The sequence below is a fragment of the Neophocaena asiaeorientalis genome, unplaced genomic scaffold (genome assembly GCF_003031525.2).
Source record: "Neophocaena asiaeorientalis asiaeorientalis breed wild unplaced genomic scaffold, Neophocaena_asiaeorientalis_V1.1 scaffold204, whole genome shotgun sequence".
NCBI classification, from domain to species: Eukaryota; Metazoa; Chordata; class Mammalia; order Artiodactyla; family Phocoenidae; genus Neophocaena; species Neophocaena asiaeorientalis.
This window is the reverse complement of record NW_020173922.1, coordinates 7,512,609-7,530,652: the sequence shown is the minus strand read 5'-3', so window position 1 is coordinate 7,530,652 and position 18,044 is coordinate 7,512,609. Positions and strand designations below refer to the sequence as shown.

The 18,044-nt window shown below is 41.5% G+C and overlaps 1 protein-coding gene across 8 annotated transcripts in view; it reads right to left on the bottom strand.

The window, feature by feature from the left end:
- Window positions 1–18,044, bottom strand: part of ARHGAP26 (Rho GTPase activating protein 26) — a 469,933-nt gene that overhangs the window by 309,388 nt on the left and 142,501 nt on the right. For all 8 annotated transcript variants that reach the window (XR_003004075.1, XM_024752249.1, XM_024752250.1 and 5 more), the window contains 2 exons: window positions 16,669–16,769; window positions 9,147–9,241 (listed from right to left, as the gene is read on the bottom strand). Coding sequence is in view for 7 of the 8 variants with exons in the window: in XM_024752249.1 (XP_024608017.1) it covers window positions 9,147–9,241; window positions 16,669–16,769 (196 nt within the window). In the remaining variant the exon portion in view is untranslated. The remainder of the gene's footprint in view (window positions 1–9,146; window positions 9,242–16,668; window positions 16,770–18,044) is intronic.

Here is an 18,044-nt window from a genome sequence, read left to right as displayed (position 1 = left end):
CGCCCACCCACCCAAATCATGGAAGTCAGAGCAGGAGAACACCCTCTGAGGAAGGAAAAAGCCATTTCCTCTCCAAAATGTCAATGGCACTGAGACCAGCACTCTAACCAACCAGCAGGAAGGCAAAATCAAATATTATTTCAAACAAGGGGTGAGAAGGGGAGGGGAGGGGAAGTTTGAAACCAGGAAAAATGGATTCATCTGTTGCAAAAGATAAAGACAGGCCACACCAAGAGGGAAAAGCAGGACTGGCTGGTTCTCAGCATACACACTGGACTGTCCCAATCACTCATCTGTTTTCATTATCCTCAAATAAGCTGTCCCTGAAGCAAAGAGCCTGACACTTGAGCTCAGAAAGCAAGGTTAAATGTAATGTTTAAACAGAAGTTACATTAACTGAGCATGCTTGCTTCTGCAGGAAACTGGGTATGAAATGATGTATCACAAAAGGGTGGGAGGAAGGAATTTCTAGAGAAAGAATGAGTCACTTAGAATACCATTCCTTTAAGAGGTAATATTCACATGATGATTTCTTCCACAGAAACACACACATACACACACACGCACGCACCACTGACTACTAAATGTCAATGTATAAAGGACGGCTAATTTTCAACGGGACCAGCTAATAGTTACTAATACATATACAAAACTGCCATCTAGAGGCTGAGCGCTGAAACAAAGTCTGTTACATAAGATGATTCTTTTTGGAAAACACAGTCTTCACTCACACAATCTCACGAAGACACACAAACAAGTACATGCATACACACCACATACCAAACTAAAAGAGTATTACTTTAACTTAAAATTAGTACGGTTTCCTTTTGACACCATAAATTGGAAGGAGGGGTTTAAACCTTTTATCTTGTATAGGAAATGTAGATAAATAACGGGTAATCGCATATATAATTTGAAAACAGATTCTTTCCCTGGCAGCCCCTTTGCGGATATACACTTAAAGCACCTGTATTCACCCACAGCTTACAGATGACTTGAAGAGTCGTGGCACTATAGGAAAAAGGCACGCCATCAAAATGAAATAAACGGGCTCAAAGAAATACCCTCCAAAGCTATGGCTCACCATTAAGAACAAGGAAGTCCCGGGTTTTAGGGTAGAGCAAAAAACTTCAAAGGAACAACCTCTTCCGACAGAGAACTACCATCAGGGTAGAATATTACAGCATTCCACCTTCAAAATAATCCTGCAAGGTAGGTATGATTAGCCCCACCTTACAGATGTGGTTAAACCACCAGCCCAGACTCACACAGCTAGTAAAGAAGCAGATCTCAAATTCAAACTTAGGGCTGCCTCGATCTTTTACCAGCACCATGCAGCCTTCTATAAAAATGGACTTGAAATAAGAGTGGTGACTCATTGGAGGGTTGGGGTAGATTACTCAGATTTTCCATTAATCTTTCTAGCCGCCACTATTCTTACCAATCTCCCATTTTCCTGTTTTTTTTTTTTTTTTTTTTTTTTTTTTTTTTTTTTTTTTTTTTTTTTTTTTTTTTTTTTTTTTTTTTTTTTTTTGTCCTACCTATACAGAAATGCAGTTTGTGTGTGTACTCGCTCAAATTTTAGTTTAAATATCAACTAATATGATTCAGCTCCTGTAGTCTCTTACACACTACTTCACCAAAGTCCCGAAGGAAAGAACAAAATAATCTAACTCAAAAATTGCATTACCATAAAAAACAAAATTGAACAACCACACGCACACAGTACTGGATTAAGAGCTGGATAAAATGACGTTATTCTGCCTCTGGGAGCAAATTACCTGAGACAGATATTTAGAATTGAACAGTTATATAAAACATACCTAATTAAACAACCAGCCAACCAATACAAAGAAAAGCTCGTACATTGTACAAATACACAGTACACGGTGGGACGCGAGGATAGAGTTGACAGTGGGTATGACACACCAGGCTGGGACTGGTTCAGAAGAAAGCTGTCTCTCGTTACCTATTCGTGGAAAGCTCACAGAAGGAGGACTTTGGATTTGGTTTGCAAGAAAAATCAGATGACTTTTAAGAAGGGAAGTCCATTAGATTCATAATGCTTCATTAAACTTTATATGTCCACGGTCAGTAGAGTCTCCAGTATGTAGTTATGGTTAATAAATGAGGAAGGGCGGGGAGGAGAGAGGGAATGAAAATTCAGGGCATTCTAGTCATGCCATCATTCTCTGTAAGAGTAGAAGGGTGAAGTCCTTCTGTGTGTTACATCTTCCCTACAGCATTCTGGTCCTTCAAGTTTGCTGGAACACTCAACATACTAGTACTTATACGTTCAGTTGCACGAATGTATGTGTATGTGTCTGCCCATTCTACAATCAACAGTAAGATCCATGAAGGCAAGGACTGTGCTTGTCTTGGTCCCCGTGACACCACTAGCACCCAGTACCCCTGTCATCCTAATAAGTTGTCCTTTGCTGCCCACCTCTGGAGAGTACCAAGGGTGGGAATGGGGCACTCAACACCCTACATAACGTCTTGAAATGTATGGACTTCTGTTGGGGTCAGCTAGTCCTGGAAAACATAAAGCATTCTAATTATTTCCTTTCCCCAAGTATAAACACCACCTCTCAAGAGACTACATTGATTCAGTGCATCAAAAAGAAGCCTTTTGTTTCTATTACTTTCCATATGGTTTAGTGGTCTCTCCTGGAAGACATTTGGGAGAAAATACACATGTGTCACATACATCTGTGAGACATCTCTCAAAGATAAACAAATGCAGAGATGCTGGGAGATGACTACCACCATGATTCTTTAGCTTAAACAAATATTTCCCCTACATTTGCTCGTTCATTTCCATAAGTTACTGCACGGTGGAGTTAATGGTTCAAAGTGACTGAAGACAGACATTGGCAAGTATAACATGCCACTACCCCTAACAGCTGCTTTTAGATGAAGTCCCATTTTTACCCAGGAATTTTACACTAAGCTCCCTCAAAAAGTTATTAACACACTTTAAAGAAGAAATGATAAATCTATTCTTTAGTCCATTAACCAATATAACATAAAAACTTTCAAATGTTTGGTTCTATGGTAAGGTGATACAAAGGTACCAAAGAATGCTTCTTTATTAAGGGATAAGAAAGGATGACTTTTTAAAAAGCTAATGAAAGCTTAGGCTGCCGTAAAGAGTATCCAGAATACGGAAGATAATTTACGTGAAAGGAGTGTGTGTTGGGCCATCCATCTAAAAGGCTGTCGGGGGCCCCTTTTATGGCTGTTTCAGTGAGAAAGGCCCTCTTATTCAATACTGTATTGGTTTGCTAGGGCTGCTGTAAAAAGACCCACAAACTGAGTGGCATAAACAACAGAAGTGTATTATCTCACAAGTCTCGATCTATAAGTTCGAGCACAAGGTGTCAGCAGATGGGTTCCCTTTGAAGTATGGAAAGGAGAATCTTTTCCATCCCTTTCTCCTAGCTTCTGGTGGTCTGCTAGCAATCTCTGGCATTCTTTGGCTTGAAGACACATCACCCTGATCTCTGCCTTCATGGTCACATGGCATTCTCCCTGTGTACCTGTCTGGCTCTGTGTCGAAATTACCCCATTTTATAAGGACACTAGTCATACCGGATTAGGGCCCACCCTACTAATCACCTCATTCTAACTTAACTACCTCTGCAAAGACCCTATCTCCAAATAATTTTCGTTGTCAGAGAGTGAAGATTAGAATTTCCACGTATGAATTTGGGAGGTACACGACTCAAGTCATAACAAATATCTTCTAGGAAAATAAGAAAATATTCTTCTTTGGAGAATGCTGTAGCAACTACTACAACCCACACATGTTCATTTAAAGCCACGTAATATTCTAAATGCTAGAGTCCTGAAAATGAATTGAAAAACAAAACCAGAAGGGAAATTCAAAGAAGCATCACATTGATTTGATGGACATGATACCTCAGGCTAAGCAATTTTTCAGTTTGGAACTGAAGTCACAAGAATTTCTACTGACTTTCACTTTTCAATGTTGCAAACAATAAAATTCTCTTCAAAGAAAGCCAAAGGCATGAAGAGCTAATATGAGCCTGTGCAACATTTGCTCAGAAAAGTCCAGGGGTCTTCAGCATCTTCTTAGGTCTGAACCTCCCCCCAAAACTAGTACTGTGGAAAAGGGAAAAAAAAAAAAGGCAGACCCTAGAGAAAAGGGATAGATGAGATGTAATTACGTAGAGTTATATAATTATGTGGAAGTCAATATGGAAGGATGGAGGATACAGAGAAGGGAGTACAGGTCTAGTTTTGTGATGCCAAAGTTGTAAGAGAACTTAGATGTAAGAATTAAAAGTAACGTTCTGAAATGTATCCACGGTATTAAAGAGGATCTTTGACACAAGAAGTTCAAGAACTATAAATCTAAATCCCTAAGCTCTGGATTAACCCTTAATTTGATTTCTAGCTCATTCATGGGTCAGAGTCACAACAGTTCTTCCTGGAGGACGGAAATGTCAGGGATTAACCCCTTTCCAGCAGGATTTGAGGGTTAACAAATTGACAGCAACGCTCTGGGATACAATGAAAACAATCAACTGATAAATGGCACTATTGCTTTGACTTCTTACTTATGCTAGTCTCCTGAGATAAACAGAAATGAGTGTCATCTTAAGAATAAAAGGTAAAAGAAGAGGTGTACAAAAAATACATAGCATTTATGGAACCATGTGCCCTGTGCTTGGCCTGTGCTCTCTCTGCAGTGCCTCTTTAAACCGTTAGTCACGCAAGGGCTCTCTGAAGGGTACAGGGCAGGAAATATGGGAACAGAAGCAAGTGTGCTGCTTTAGTTCACCCACCATTAGTTTACGCACCAAATGCCAATGATAAGAGTGAGAAAGCCCTCCTCAGATTTCACAGTCAGTAAGGTGACTGTCAGTGGTGGCCCTGAAATCCAAGTACAGATAGCACTGGGCTTATCACTCGAAATGTTTCTTAAAACCCTGAGTTTTGAGGCAGCAAAGTGCCCTACAATGAGGTCCTATGACCCTCAGTTCAAATCCCACCTGAAACTTGGGTAAGACTCACCCTCTAAACTGTAGATTCCTCCTCAGTACCATGAGATACTTGGAGCACAAGCCACCCTGGGCTGTAGTAAGGATTACATGTGAATTACATGAAATACATGAACAGTGTTCAGCTTCCAGAAAGTGCTCCCTCACTGCTGGTCCCCTCACCCCACCTCCATAGTTAACTAAAAAAGTGGGTTTTACTGTGGTTATCGCTGTTGCTTTTTTCCTGGTAACCTGTAACAGAGGCTGGTGATCACCTTTACTACTAGCTATATTCTCCTCCACAAGGCTAAGAATTAAGCTCCTTAGTAAAGAAGCCTGAGGGTTTTTTATTTTTGTTTTACTGTTGCTTGTTATGTTTCTAATAAGGAAAATGCTTTCACGTGCTCTGAGAAAACTGTACTGTGATATGCCTGCTGTTTAATGTACCAATTCTGACTAAGAATAGAGGATAACAGAAGAGCTTATTCAAAAAGTGGATTTCAGGGTCTCTCTTGCATAAAGTCAGATTATATAGGTCTGGGGCCTATAGCTATAGTTCTAACAAGCACCCCTGTGGATGCTGAGTGAGTGGTTCTCACCACACAGTAAGAGACACTGATGTCATCAGCTTGCAACCCCGGCCTCCTAGAACATCACTTCCTGAAGGCTACAGAGCAACGTGAAACATCATCACTGAGCCTGAAGGATAAAAGTATTCGACCTTAAAACCACACATCATCACATATTCTAAGTCAAATAATCCACACTTCAGCATGTATTAATATTTTGATAGAATAAAACACTAATAGATACTACATAATGCTTATCCATGCTACAGGTTAACATACTCTGGGAACAGTCTAAAACCTCATGCTATTAAATATAACCATTCCCTCTTTTACTTTCACATTTCCTAGGTGCTAAACTTTGCATTTTGCCCCTCTGGCTACCCAGCTCAGCAGGTAGAAGCTGAGAAGTCTGTGGAAGGTTGAAAAGACAGCACGACAGCTAGCAGCACATCACCTCCTTGCTAAAGTACGCTAGTGAAAAAGCAAGGTGTAGGAGTTTTCCAGAGAACAGGACTCCGGGCAGAGTTCCCAGGAATGCCTCCCCTGAGTGTGTGGAAATGCCTTTTCCCTCTCACCTCAGTCCCTTCCTGGATGTGGGGGGGAAATGCAGAAAGACACTAAAGAAAATACTGCCAACAGTACCCTAACCTTTGAGACCAAAGACGACAACCTATATAGAAAATGGAGAGAAGGGGTTTCATTGATGTTCTGTGTTATTTCGGGTGATGGCCAGTCAGGTGTGACCACAAAAGGAGATACAGAAGGGGCTCAGGCAAACCAAGTTTCTTATATTCACAGGTGTTAGAAACAGGACGCTTGGCACACCACACAGGGCCACATGGCGAAGCACCAACACCATCCAGGAGGCAGAAGTGGTCGGAGGGGAGAGCCTAGACCATGACCTTTGTTAAGAGTTTCTGCAGCAAAGGCAAGGCAGGGATACGTAAACCGTTTAGGAGTGGCTGGTTTGAATAATTTCTCAGGTGCTAATAGGCTGTGGGAGTGGTCCCTAGGTGTCTGGTAGAGGAATATTGCCTCCTGGGCTGTTGGAGCCAGTAGAGGTGCTGTGGCTCTGGACCGGAAGTCCACACATCAATGGCGCTCACCACGCTGAGCCCTCGGCTGACTCTAAGAACTGGTCGGCCCCGAAAGGCGGCAGGCTCTCCCCAGGCAGAAAGCATCACAATACACAGAACATCAAAACTACAAATAATATAACAGTGCTATCTACTCCCCTCCTGCTTATTAAGAGGAGATTTAGCAGCCTCATTCTGTACAACAACTGCATGCCCCTCCAATTCATGCCAAGGGAACCAGAGATGATGACCTAGAAGAAATCAACTGCCCAAACCCACTCAGTATGCTGAATGTGACACATTTGCTCTCAGCTTATAATTGGGACGTGCAAAGCTTTTCTGGGCATAATACAGGGGGAAGGTAGTAGGAAGTGTTGGTAAGGGTGGAAATGAGATGGAGGAACCATGGTGAGTTTTAATTGCCTAAAAAGCAACTCTCGGCAACTTCTGGGAGACTTCTGAAGAAGAAAACAATTCAGCTTCAGAAAGAATCATTGAACTCATTTCCAAATCTAACAAGAGCTGCAATGCAGGGCACTGCCCTCACCCAGGAAGTCCTGCAAACACGCGATCATCTCTGGGAACTATTCAGCTGACCAGCATCAAACAACTGGCTCCATTTCCACACAAGTACACCCGCTAACCCATCTTTCATGGATTCCAACAATATGAACTCCAGTAAATTCCATGCTTAGAATAGAGGAGACGCCTACAAGGGCTTAAGGCATCCTGACTCAGGATCTGTTTAAAGTCAAGCATCATCTTAGTCTGAGGCACACTTTTTGCAATCCCCCTTTGCTACCCCAATTCCACCTACCCCACCATACAGCCCTTCTCCACTCCCTTCCCCTCTCACGACCCACACATGGTGAACGATTGGGGTACTCTCTTTTCTTTACAAATGATACTGATTTCTCTGCATTTAGAGTCTAGCTCTTGAAATATCAAGTCAGGTAAACATGCAGGACATGCTAATTAACAAATAATAAAGGCTAACTGTTGAGCTTTTATTATTTGCCAGTCTGCCAAGTGTTTTATACGCCTTCTCTTCTTGAATCCTGACAATGCTAGGAACCAGGTACTATAACCATCTTCATTTTCCAGAGAATGAAATCAAGACCCTGCAAGATTAAGTGATTTGCCCAAAGTCACATGGCTACTAAGCAGCAAAGTCAAAATTGAGATCCGGGTTGCCCGACCTGAGAGCCAAAGCTGTAATAACTAGACTGCTAATGAGACACGGTTAGTTTCCATGAACGTCTGATTTAGGCTAAACAGGCATGCTCTCTCCACGGGTGCTCTAGCAGCCTCAGGGGCCACAACACAGGGACACACCATGCCTCAAGAAGGCATTTCAAACCTGGCAGCACACGGAGCAGCCCACGCCAGGTGGTACTCGCGCTCCAGATCCTCTAGAGCTGCCGTAAAGTGGCCACAGGTAAACGTCCCAGACAGGGTAGATACTGGCTTGACTAAGTGGTGTAGCTTTTTTAAAACAAGTAAAAAATAAAAGGGATAAATTAACAGCATTATAGAACAATCATGATGAGACTTAAGGATCTTTGTGCTAGCACTGCTGATCTTGAATACACAGCTCAAATAAGCTTAACTCATGGCTTTCATTCAAAGAATTAACCTGTTGCCAAGTAAAGTGTCTCAAAGAACTGGAATGCTGTCAAACTAGCTTAACACCATGAAATGGTACAACTTAATGAGACTGTAAATCTTGAGGAACGCAACACAGAGCTCCCTCTCCTAAGACTGATATCGAAAGCGGTTTGCTTTCTTTCCTGGATGCACACACACAGTGGTAGGCGAAATACTGTAACTAAAAAAAAAATTTTTTTTAACATCTTTATTGGAGGATAATTGCTTACAATGTTGTGTTAGTTTCTGCTGTATAACAAAGTGAATCAGCTACATGTATACATATATCCCCATATCCCCTCCCTCTTGCGTCTCCCTCCCACCCTCCCCATCCCACCCCTCTAGGTGGTCACAAAGCACCGAGCTGATCTCCCTGTGCTATGCAGCTGCTTCCCACTAGCTATCTATTTTATATTTGGTAGTGTATACATGTCAATGCTACTCTCTCATAAAAGCTTTTTCTTTAATTGATACAACTTCTTCCACTTTTCCCTTTACCTAACTCCTTTTGAATCATTACATAAAAATTTTTAAGTAAAAAATCTCAAAGAGCTGAAACAGTCATGCTAAACAGTTTTCTTTAAACATATATTCATCCTCCTGAGACATAATACACATTCCCAAGAAGGGAATCCCTGACATTAAAATTAAACCAACCGATCAGGGGTTCAGGGCTGAATCTATAGGATGGGGAGGCTATACTGATTCTTGCAAATCAGTAACTGGCCTGAGGTCTATATGGAGAAGGGAAAGAGGGGGAAAAAAACAGAAAATTTTGAACGAATGGAAAAGAAATCCAAATTCGGCAATGTTTGTTCCTGAGAAAAAGTGTGACAACTACTCACCTGTCTACTGCTTCCACGTCAAAGCAAAACCGCTTCTCAATAGAGTCTGTTTTCCGCCGTGTGCAGGATTTGAGGGTGACTGATTCATCTTCTCCCTGTTGGGAACACACAGACTATCAAGATGAGGCCAGAACTCAGGCCATGCTCCTCTCCAGGACAAACGTGCCACATAAACAGAAGCGATCATTTCATCTTCTCAAACCTGAGTGTTCAGGACCACAGGAGGTGGAAGGTTGGTCATAAACCTTCTCAGACCACAGCCTCATGCAAATAAAATCTGTAAGCCATGTTTAATACTCAGAGCCCAATGTCTTGAGTACTAATAGATGATGGTACAGCATCAACCCATGCTAGGTTAAATTCTTGTTGATATTGGCTTAAATAGGTTTAATTTATAGGTTTGATAAGAGTTGAAACAAGATTACCTTGAGGTCTCCTTCCAATTCTGGATTTCTATGACCTTGGTTCAATGGTCACTTCTCAGGGAAACATTTCTGGGCTGGGTCAAACACCCCCAGACATGTTCATATAGCACCATGTACCCCTCCTTCCTTCACAGCACTGATCACAGGTAAGATTTGCTGTTGCTGTAAGTGATGATTCAAATAATGTCTCTTTCCTCATTAGGCTCTAAGCTCCTTGAGGGCATACTGTACTGTGTCTGTTTATGCTTACCCTTGTGTCACCAGCGGCCAAACAGGCCCAGGAACAGAGTAGGTGTGCAATAAGTATGTTTTAACAGCTTTATTGAAGTATAATTTTTAAATGTATAATATATTGTACATGTTCAAGCATACAACTTATGAGTCTTGACATCTGTATACATCTGTGAAATCATCACCACAATCAAGGCAGTGAACATTTCCATCAGCCCCAAAAGTTTCCTGCTAAGTCCCTTTGTAATCCATCATCCCTCCACCCAGTCATTCCCAGGTAAACACTGAATCTGTTCTCTGTCATCACAAATTAGTTTGCATATTCTGTAACTTTATACAAATGGAATGCTCTTTTACGTTTGACTTTTTTCACTCAGCATAATTCGTCTGCGATTCACTCATGTCGTACAAATCAAGTTTATTTCTTTTTGCAAATGATATGACCAATAAGGGGTTAATATCCAAAATATAAAAACAGCTCATGCAACTCAACAACAAAAAAGCAAACACCTCAATTAAAAAATGGGCAGAAGACCTGAAGAGACATTTTTCCAAAGAGGAAACGCAGATGGCCAACAGGTACATGAAAAGACGCTCAACGTCACTCAACATCAGAGAAACACAAATCAAAACCACAACGAGATATCACCCCACTACTGTCAGAATGGCTATCATCAAAAAGACCACAAATAACAAATGTTAGTGAGGATGTAGAGAAAAGGTAACCCTTGTACACTGTTGGTGGGAATGTAAATTGGTTCAGCCACTACATAAAACTGTGTGGAGGTTCCTCAAAAAACTAAAAATAGAATTATCATATGATCCAGCAATTACACCCCTAAGTATATATCCAAAGAAAACAAAACATTAATTCAAAAAGATACATGAACCCCAATGTTCATAGCATTATTTACAATTGCCAAGATATGAAAGCAAGCTAAGTGTCCATCAATAGATGAATGGATAAAGAAGTAGTGGTGTACAATGTTCACTGCAGCTCTGTTTACAAGAGCCAGGACATGGAAGCAACCTAAGTGTCCATCGACGAATGAATGGATAAAGAAGATGTAGCACATATATACAATGGAATATTACTCAGCCATAAAAAGAAACAAAATTGAGTTATGTGTAGTGAGGTGGATGGACCTAGAGTCTGTCATACAGAGTGAAGTAAGTCAGAAAGAGAAAAACAAATACCGTATGCTAACACATATATATGGAATCTAAAAAAAAAAAAAAGGTTCTGAAGAACCTAGGGGCAGGATAGGAATAAAGACACATGTAGAGAATGGACTTGAGGACACGGGAGGCGGAAGGTTAAGCTGGGACAAAGTGAGAGAGGGGCATGGACATATATACACTACCAAATGTAAGACAGATAGCTAGAGGGAAGCAGCCGCATAGCACAGGGAGATCACCTCAGTGCTTTGTGACCACCTAGAGGGGTGGAATAGGGAGGGTGGGAGGAAGACACAAGAGGGAGGGGATATGGGGGTATATGTATATGTATAGCTGATTCACTTTGTTATACAGCAGAAACTAACACACCATTGTAAAGCAATTATACTCCAATAAAGATGTTAAAAAAAAAAAGTACTGGTGTATACACACACACACACACACACACACACACACACACAGGAATGCTACTCAGCCATTAAAAAAGAAACTTTGCCATTTGCAACAACATGGATGGACTTGGACGGTACTGTGCTTAGTGAAATAAGTCAGACAGAGAAAAACAAATACTGTATAATATCACTGTAGAATCTAAAAACTAAAACAAATGTGAATAGAACAAAAAAGAAATAGGGGCTTCCCTGGTGGCACAGTGGTTGGGAGTCTGCCTGCCGATGCAGGGGACACGGGTTCGTGCCCCAGTCCGGGAGGATTCCACATGCCGCGGAGCAGCTGGGCCCGTGGGCCATGGCCACTGGGCCTGTGCGTCCAGAGCCTGTGCTCTGCAGCGGGAGAGGCCACAGCGGTGAGAGGCCCACATACCGCAAAAAAAAAAAAAAAAAAAAAAAAAGAAACACAAACACAAAAAAAAAAAAAAAAAAAAAAAAAATAGACTCACAGACACAGAAAACAAACTAGTGGTTATCAGTGGGGATAAGGAAGGAGGGAGGGGCAAGATAGGGATAGGGATTAAGAGGTACAAACTACTATGTATAAAATAAATAAACTACAAGGATATATTGTACGGCACAGGGAACATAGCCAACATTTTATAATAACTATAAATGGAGTATAACTTTTAAAAATTGTGAATCATTATGTTTTACACCTGAAACTTAGGTAATATTGTAAATCAACTATACGTCAATAAAAAAATAAAAATTAAACAATAAAGGTAATTTTTAAAATCCATGGTACAAAAAAAAAGGGCTTAGTTCTTTTTATTGCTGGGTAGTATTCCATTGTACAAATGGAATGCAACAGTTTTATCGCACAAGACTAATTTATTGTCTAAAAACATAGAGGTTTCTGCCCCTGATTTCTTCTCTTCCTGTCACGTAGGCATTTTTTAGGGTTCCTTTTTCTCCTATATCTGCCAATCTTTTTTCCTAAACTAGGGGGGAAATTAGCAAACTTGCCTAGTTTGTTGAATAATAGGAAATGTGACTGCGTATGGTAAAACTTAACCACCCACTAATATCAGAATAGCACACAAAACACAGAAGACCTAGGAAGAGATAGTTTATATTCACAAGTCTTACATGTATTGTCTTTTACTGAATGGCTAAGATTAATTTCTCAGATTGAGAACTGCTCCTTCTGCAACACGTAAATGACTGGAAATGCCCAAACATATGGACTTCTGACCATGTTAACGTCTAACTCTATTTCTGATTTAATGGCGTTGGACTACCTCTCACTTTGAAAGCTTAGGGGGAGGTGTCCCTGAGAAATAGGAGAAAACAGGGGAACTATAAAAGATTGTCAAATATAAGCAGAAATAAGAAGAAGATAAGACGCTGTTCCCAAGACGACCATTCCATATGAGGCAAAATCTATAAAGATGATCTGTTCAAGTACTCATGGTTAAAAAAACAGGGGATGGAGATAACAATCACTTAAACAAATAAATGAAGAGTTACAACCGTAACAAACACTACAATAAAAGAGGCATGGGAAGCAGCCGCATAGCACAGGGAGATCAGCTCAGGGCTTTGTGACCACCTAGAGGGGTGGGATAGGGAGGGTGGGAGGGAGGGAGACGCAAGAGGGAAGAGATATGGGAACATATGTATATGTATAACTGATTCACTTCGTTAAAAAGCAGAAACTAACACACCATTGTAAAGCAATTATACTCCAATAAAGATGTAAAAAAAAAAAAAAAAAAGAGGCATGCTGTGCTACAAACGCCTACATTAAGGGGATGTGACCTCGGCAGGAAGGTCAGCAAAGGCTTTCTTGGGCTGAGACCCGAAGGATCTACAGGAGATAAAACCAGGAGCACAGATCAGGGGTGGAGAACAGCAGGTGGAAAGGCCCTGTGGTGGGGGTCCACGGAGCCCTGGAGGAACTGAAGGGAAGCCAGTGCGTCCGGAATCCCCGTGCAAGAAGAGGGAAACTGGGCTGAGAAAGGGCTTGAGGGAAGCAGGGACCAGATCATGCAGACTGTGGTCTGTATACTGTGAGCAGTGGGAACATATGAAGGGTTTCAAGCCAGGAAAGGGACGGGGTCAGCTCTGGGCTGCTCCAGGGCTCCCAAAGAGAGCACCCTCATCTCACAGGATAGAACGCGGGGAACTGTCTTTCACCACACACAGGCCTTGTCGCCAAGAGGATGCAGAAAAACCACTCACATCTCCTGGACTGAAGCTAAGAGAAAAGCAGGTACTTTCAAAGGAAAATGATCCAAAAGAAAGGAACAGCGAAGGAGAGACAGGGTAGACAAAGAGCGTGTTAGGAAAAGAAAACACCCTATATTCTACGTTAAGTCTGCCGCCAGCTCCTAGGAGAGCTTTGTACAAGCACACATACAATGACGTCACATGATTCTCCTGTATAAACTGAGAAGACATCACTGCTGGACAGCCAGTCTTCACATTTCCTCACCCTGAGAATGAGGAAACAGAGTGGCGTCATGGAAAACTATTATTTTACACATATACAGTATTCTTCTCTTTTATTATGATGATGAACCTCAGAATCAGGAGATGTAGGCTCCAGAATCAGGGTTTGAGCACTGGTTCAAAGTAACTCTTTCAACATACACCCTTAGAAATCATTCTCTCTCTCCAACCCCCAATTTCCTCTTTTGTAAAGTAGGAAAAATGGATAAAACAGGATGATAAAGGACAATGTTTTAGAAAAATATAAAACAAAATCTAAATATAAGTAATTATTACTAGAAAAATTATTTCATATAATATCAAGCTCCTAATATGGCAGCTTCTATTATGTGTCAGGCTCAGTCCCAAGAAGTTTATATACACTAATGTATATAAACCTCTTAACAACTCAGTGAGGTGTTTCCTATTATCCCACTAAAGTCTAAGGAGTCCCAAACACATACCATAATTCGGCTCTGCCCTTCATTTTCAAGCGTGGTAAGAAAGGAGTAGAGAAAATACAAGAGAGTTCTTCACTCCAGCTTTAGGAAAGCACAAGATAAATGGTCCCAAAATAAAGACTGTGTGAGAGAATGACTCAGTGAATCTGATTTCTAGAAGGACTAGGAGTTAGAAAAGGACTATGACTTGACCCAAGAAAGGCAGACCTAGCTCTATTTCCAGTTCACGAATAATAAGGAACTCCTATTAACAGAGATTTTTAATACTCCTTCTAACTCTGTAATTTCTCTATGTTCTGATATTTTCACATATCTGCTTTCCTGAGATTATTTATAAGTCAACTCTACCGCTAACAAGACACATTAAAAGAGCCTTGGCAAGGGCTTCCCTGGTGGCACAGTGTTTGAGAGTTCGCCTGCCGATGCAGGGGACACGGGTTCGTGCCCCGGTCCGGAAGATCCCACATGCCACGAAGCAGCTGGGCCCGTGAGCCATGGCCACTGAGCCTGCGCATCCGGAGCCTGTGCTCCGCAACAGGAGAGGCCACAACAGTGAGAGGCCCGCATACTGCAAAAAAAAAAAAAAAAAGCCTTGGCTTTTTTTGCCTTGATACAGGGAAGTACAGAGATGCTGATCAACTCCTGCATTGTGGTCTAAGAGAAAGAAAGCCAGGAAGAAAAACTGGAAATGGCAGAGAGCAAGGGGACAGCACGGGGGAGTAGCTAACAGTAATGACAACAGCGTGACATCATTGACCCGGGCAGTCCAACCTCAGGGTCAGTGCTCTTAGCCTCTACACTGTAATGCCCGCACATATGCAAACCCAACAGGATGCACAAAAATTTGCCACAGAGAAGAGGGCCAGGGTTGGAATACTTACAGAAGACTACTTTATCAACAGATTAGACACAGCCGGAAAATTATTTAAACTAAAGACAGAACAAAAGAAATTATCCAGAGCGGAGTCCAGAGATTCAAAGAAATGAAACATATAAATATTTTTGTTAAAAAATATTTAAATATCTCCAGAAGGAGATACTGAATAATAGAAAGAATGGGGAGGGGGGCAATATTCAATATGATAGTTGATGAGAATTTTCCAAAGTTACTGAAAGACACCAATCCTCAAATCCAGAAAGGCCAAAATGCCTAAGCACAACAGATTGGGGAAAAAAAGAAAAAAAATCAGAGAGAGGACTGTCATAATGAAATGTAGAATACCAAAAGAACAAAAAAAGGAAGATATTATGAGGAGCCAGAGAGAAAAGACAGATCACCTAAAAAGAAAATGCAGACAGACAGAGTACTCCCAGAGGAAAGGAGAAGCACTGGGGCACAGCAAGGAGCTCCCAGTAGTGGGGACCCCGCAGATGCAGCCTGACTATCTCCTCCAAGGACGGCCACAAGAATACCTTCCATCCCACATGCTCTTCAATGCAATGTGACTTTGATACTCCGTTCATCAAGAGGCAGGGCCTATGTCCTCTCACACTGAAATTGGGTGGGCTTTTATGACTGTTTCAACCAACACATGGGGCCAACCTAAGGCAATATGACTTCTAAGCCTCGGTCATTAAAAGGTTTTGCAGGGTCTCCTTTTGTTGCTGGAATATTCACTCTTGAATCCTTTAGCTACCCTGAGGCTGCCATGCTGTGAGGAAACCCAAAATAGCCCACGTAGAGAGGCCAGAGGACAGGCCCTGAGACTATACAGAGCAAGAGGAAAAGAAGGAAGAGAATGGGAGAGGAGGTCAGGAGAAAGGAAGAGAGCTATATCTGACCAGCCCAGAGCTGCTTCAGACCCTTATGATCCAGCTCCAGTCACTATCTGATTGAAAGAGCATAAGAAACCCTTAGCTCAAACCATCTATCCAAATGCTCCGCAAAGATCTTACCCACAGAAAGTGTAGGAAATGCTAAAATGACTGGTGTTGTTTTCAAAGTCGCTACATTTTTGGGTGACCTGTTACACAGCAACAGATAATTGGGACATCTAAACTGCCAACGGGCAGCCCTCTGGGTATTGGGTGAGAGTGACAAGAATCAGTTTCACAGGATGAGGTCATCCAAGAATTTCTAGCATCTAAACACATTATACACACTTAACACTGTATATATGTGAAACACAAAAAGCTTTCTTAATTGCAGCTGCCAATGTAACTTAGTGCTCAAAATAATCATCTTGTTTTATTTACTTTTTCAGGTGCCATGCCTCCTGGAACTACTGTATAAAAATTAAGAAAATTACAGTGAAAATTGGAGGTGTTAACTTCAAACACGCATTATAGTCATCATATGTTAACCAAGCAAATCAAGCATGAAATTTAAAAGTGAACTCACCCCCTTTCCTCCTGACTTTTGGTCAAATGGTACCATGGTGATTTGTTTGGAATCCCGTTGATATGTACAGTAGTGCTTCACCCAGGAAGTTCCAAAATGACCTGCAAGGTAATATTCCCCATAAAACATCTCTACATGTCCACTGCATGCTGGAAAAGCACACAACCAGTAACTCACAATGCTCACCTATCCTTAAACTGTTTCTAGGGGTGATATACTCTCCACACCAGCTAGACGCGAACAGGCAGGAATCTGATTCCACAAGCTGGAAATGGAACCGACCCAGGGCTTTCCCCAAGGACCAAGGAAGACTGTTTGCCACTAAATGCTGCATCAGATGGGTCTTAAAATACAAGGTAAGTAGAGGTTCCCTGGGGAAATTAATTCACTTTCCCATATTATCAATCTCCATCTGAAGTTTCCTTTCTCTCCCCTGACAGGAGTAAGATGACTGAGAAGGAACACAGAAAAGCTCCTCAAAGTGCTTGTCACTGTTCCCATCTGGTGTGATGGCTTCATGCTTCCCATACAGCTGTTCTGCGACCATGTGCACACACGTACAGGGGTTCTGACCTACTTCCAAACCCCTAATTTTTACTTTAGCAGAACTCAAGAAGATCTGAAAAGCAGACAAGGAAAACCCAGAGACACCAGACATGTGGAACAGAAGTAACTGTAAATGCTCAAATGTAATCTAAGGAGTTTGTCCCTCAAAATTATCCCTCAGGAAAGAGGCAGATGCCCTACAGACAAATTCTGACAGTATCTGATTTTATCAGGTGCCTGGCCAATTACCTTATTTCAAACAACAAAGTATTGTTAGAGAAAGAAGGCATGATTGGCATTATTAGCCTGCAAGGACCTCAATCAATACGAGTTCTGGATGCTTATAGAGATCACATAGCAGATATGATTAAAAAACAATAATGATAACATGAAAACAGATTTAGCAGACACTTAATAATTTTTTTCAGGGTGTGAATGCCCATTGCAAGTGTTGGATGTCACTTAGTATACTTAAAAAGCAACAGAGTGTCTACCCTGGAGCATCTAGGACAAATGAAAACACCAACCATTCAACTGTGTTTCTGTGGCTTAGAGAATAAATTCCAGTGACAGCACAACACAAAGATTTCAAAAGTGCTGTATCTTGGACACTTTGAGCATCATAATAAACAAGGACAGTAATGGATTTAGCCTAATGAACAAAATGGGAACTCACAAGTCCATACTGACAGTAGAAAGATGGATGGATAGACAGATGAAAGAAAGAAAGAGAGAGAGAAAGACAGAGAGAAAGGAAGGAAAGGAGGGAGGGAGGGAGGAAGGAAAGGAGAGAAGGAGGGAGGTAGAAAGGGGGAGGACGCTTCCTTACA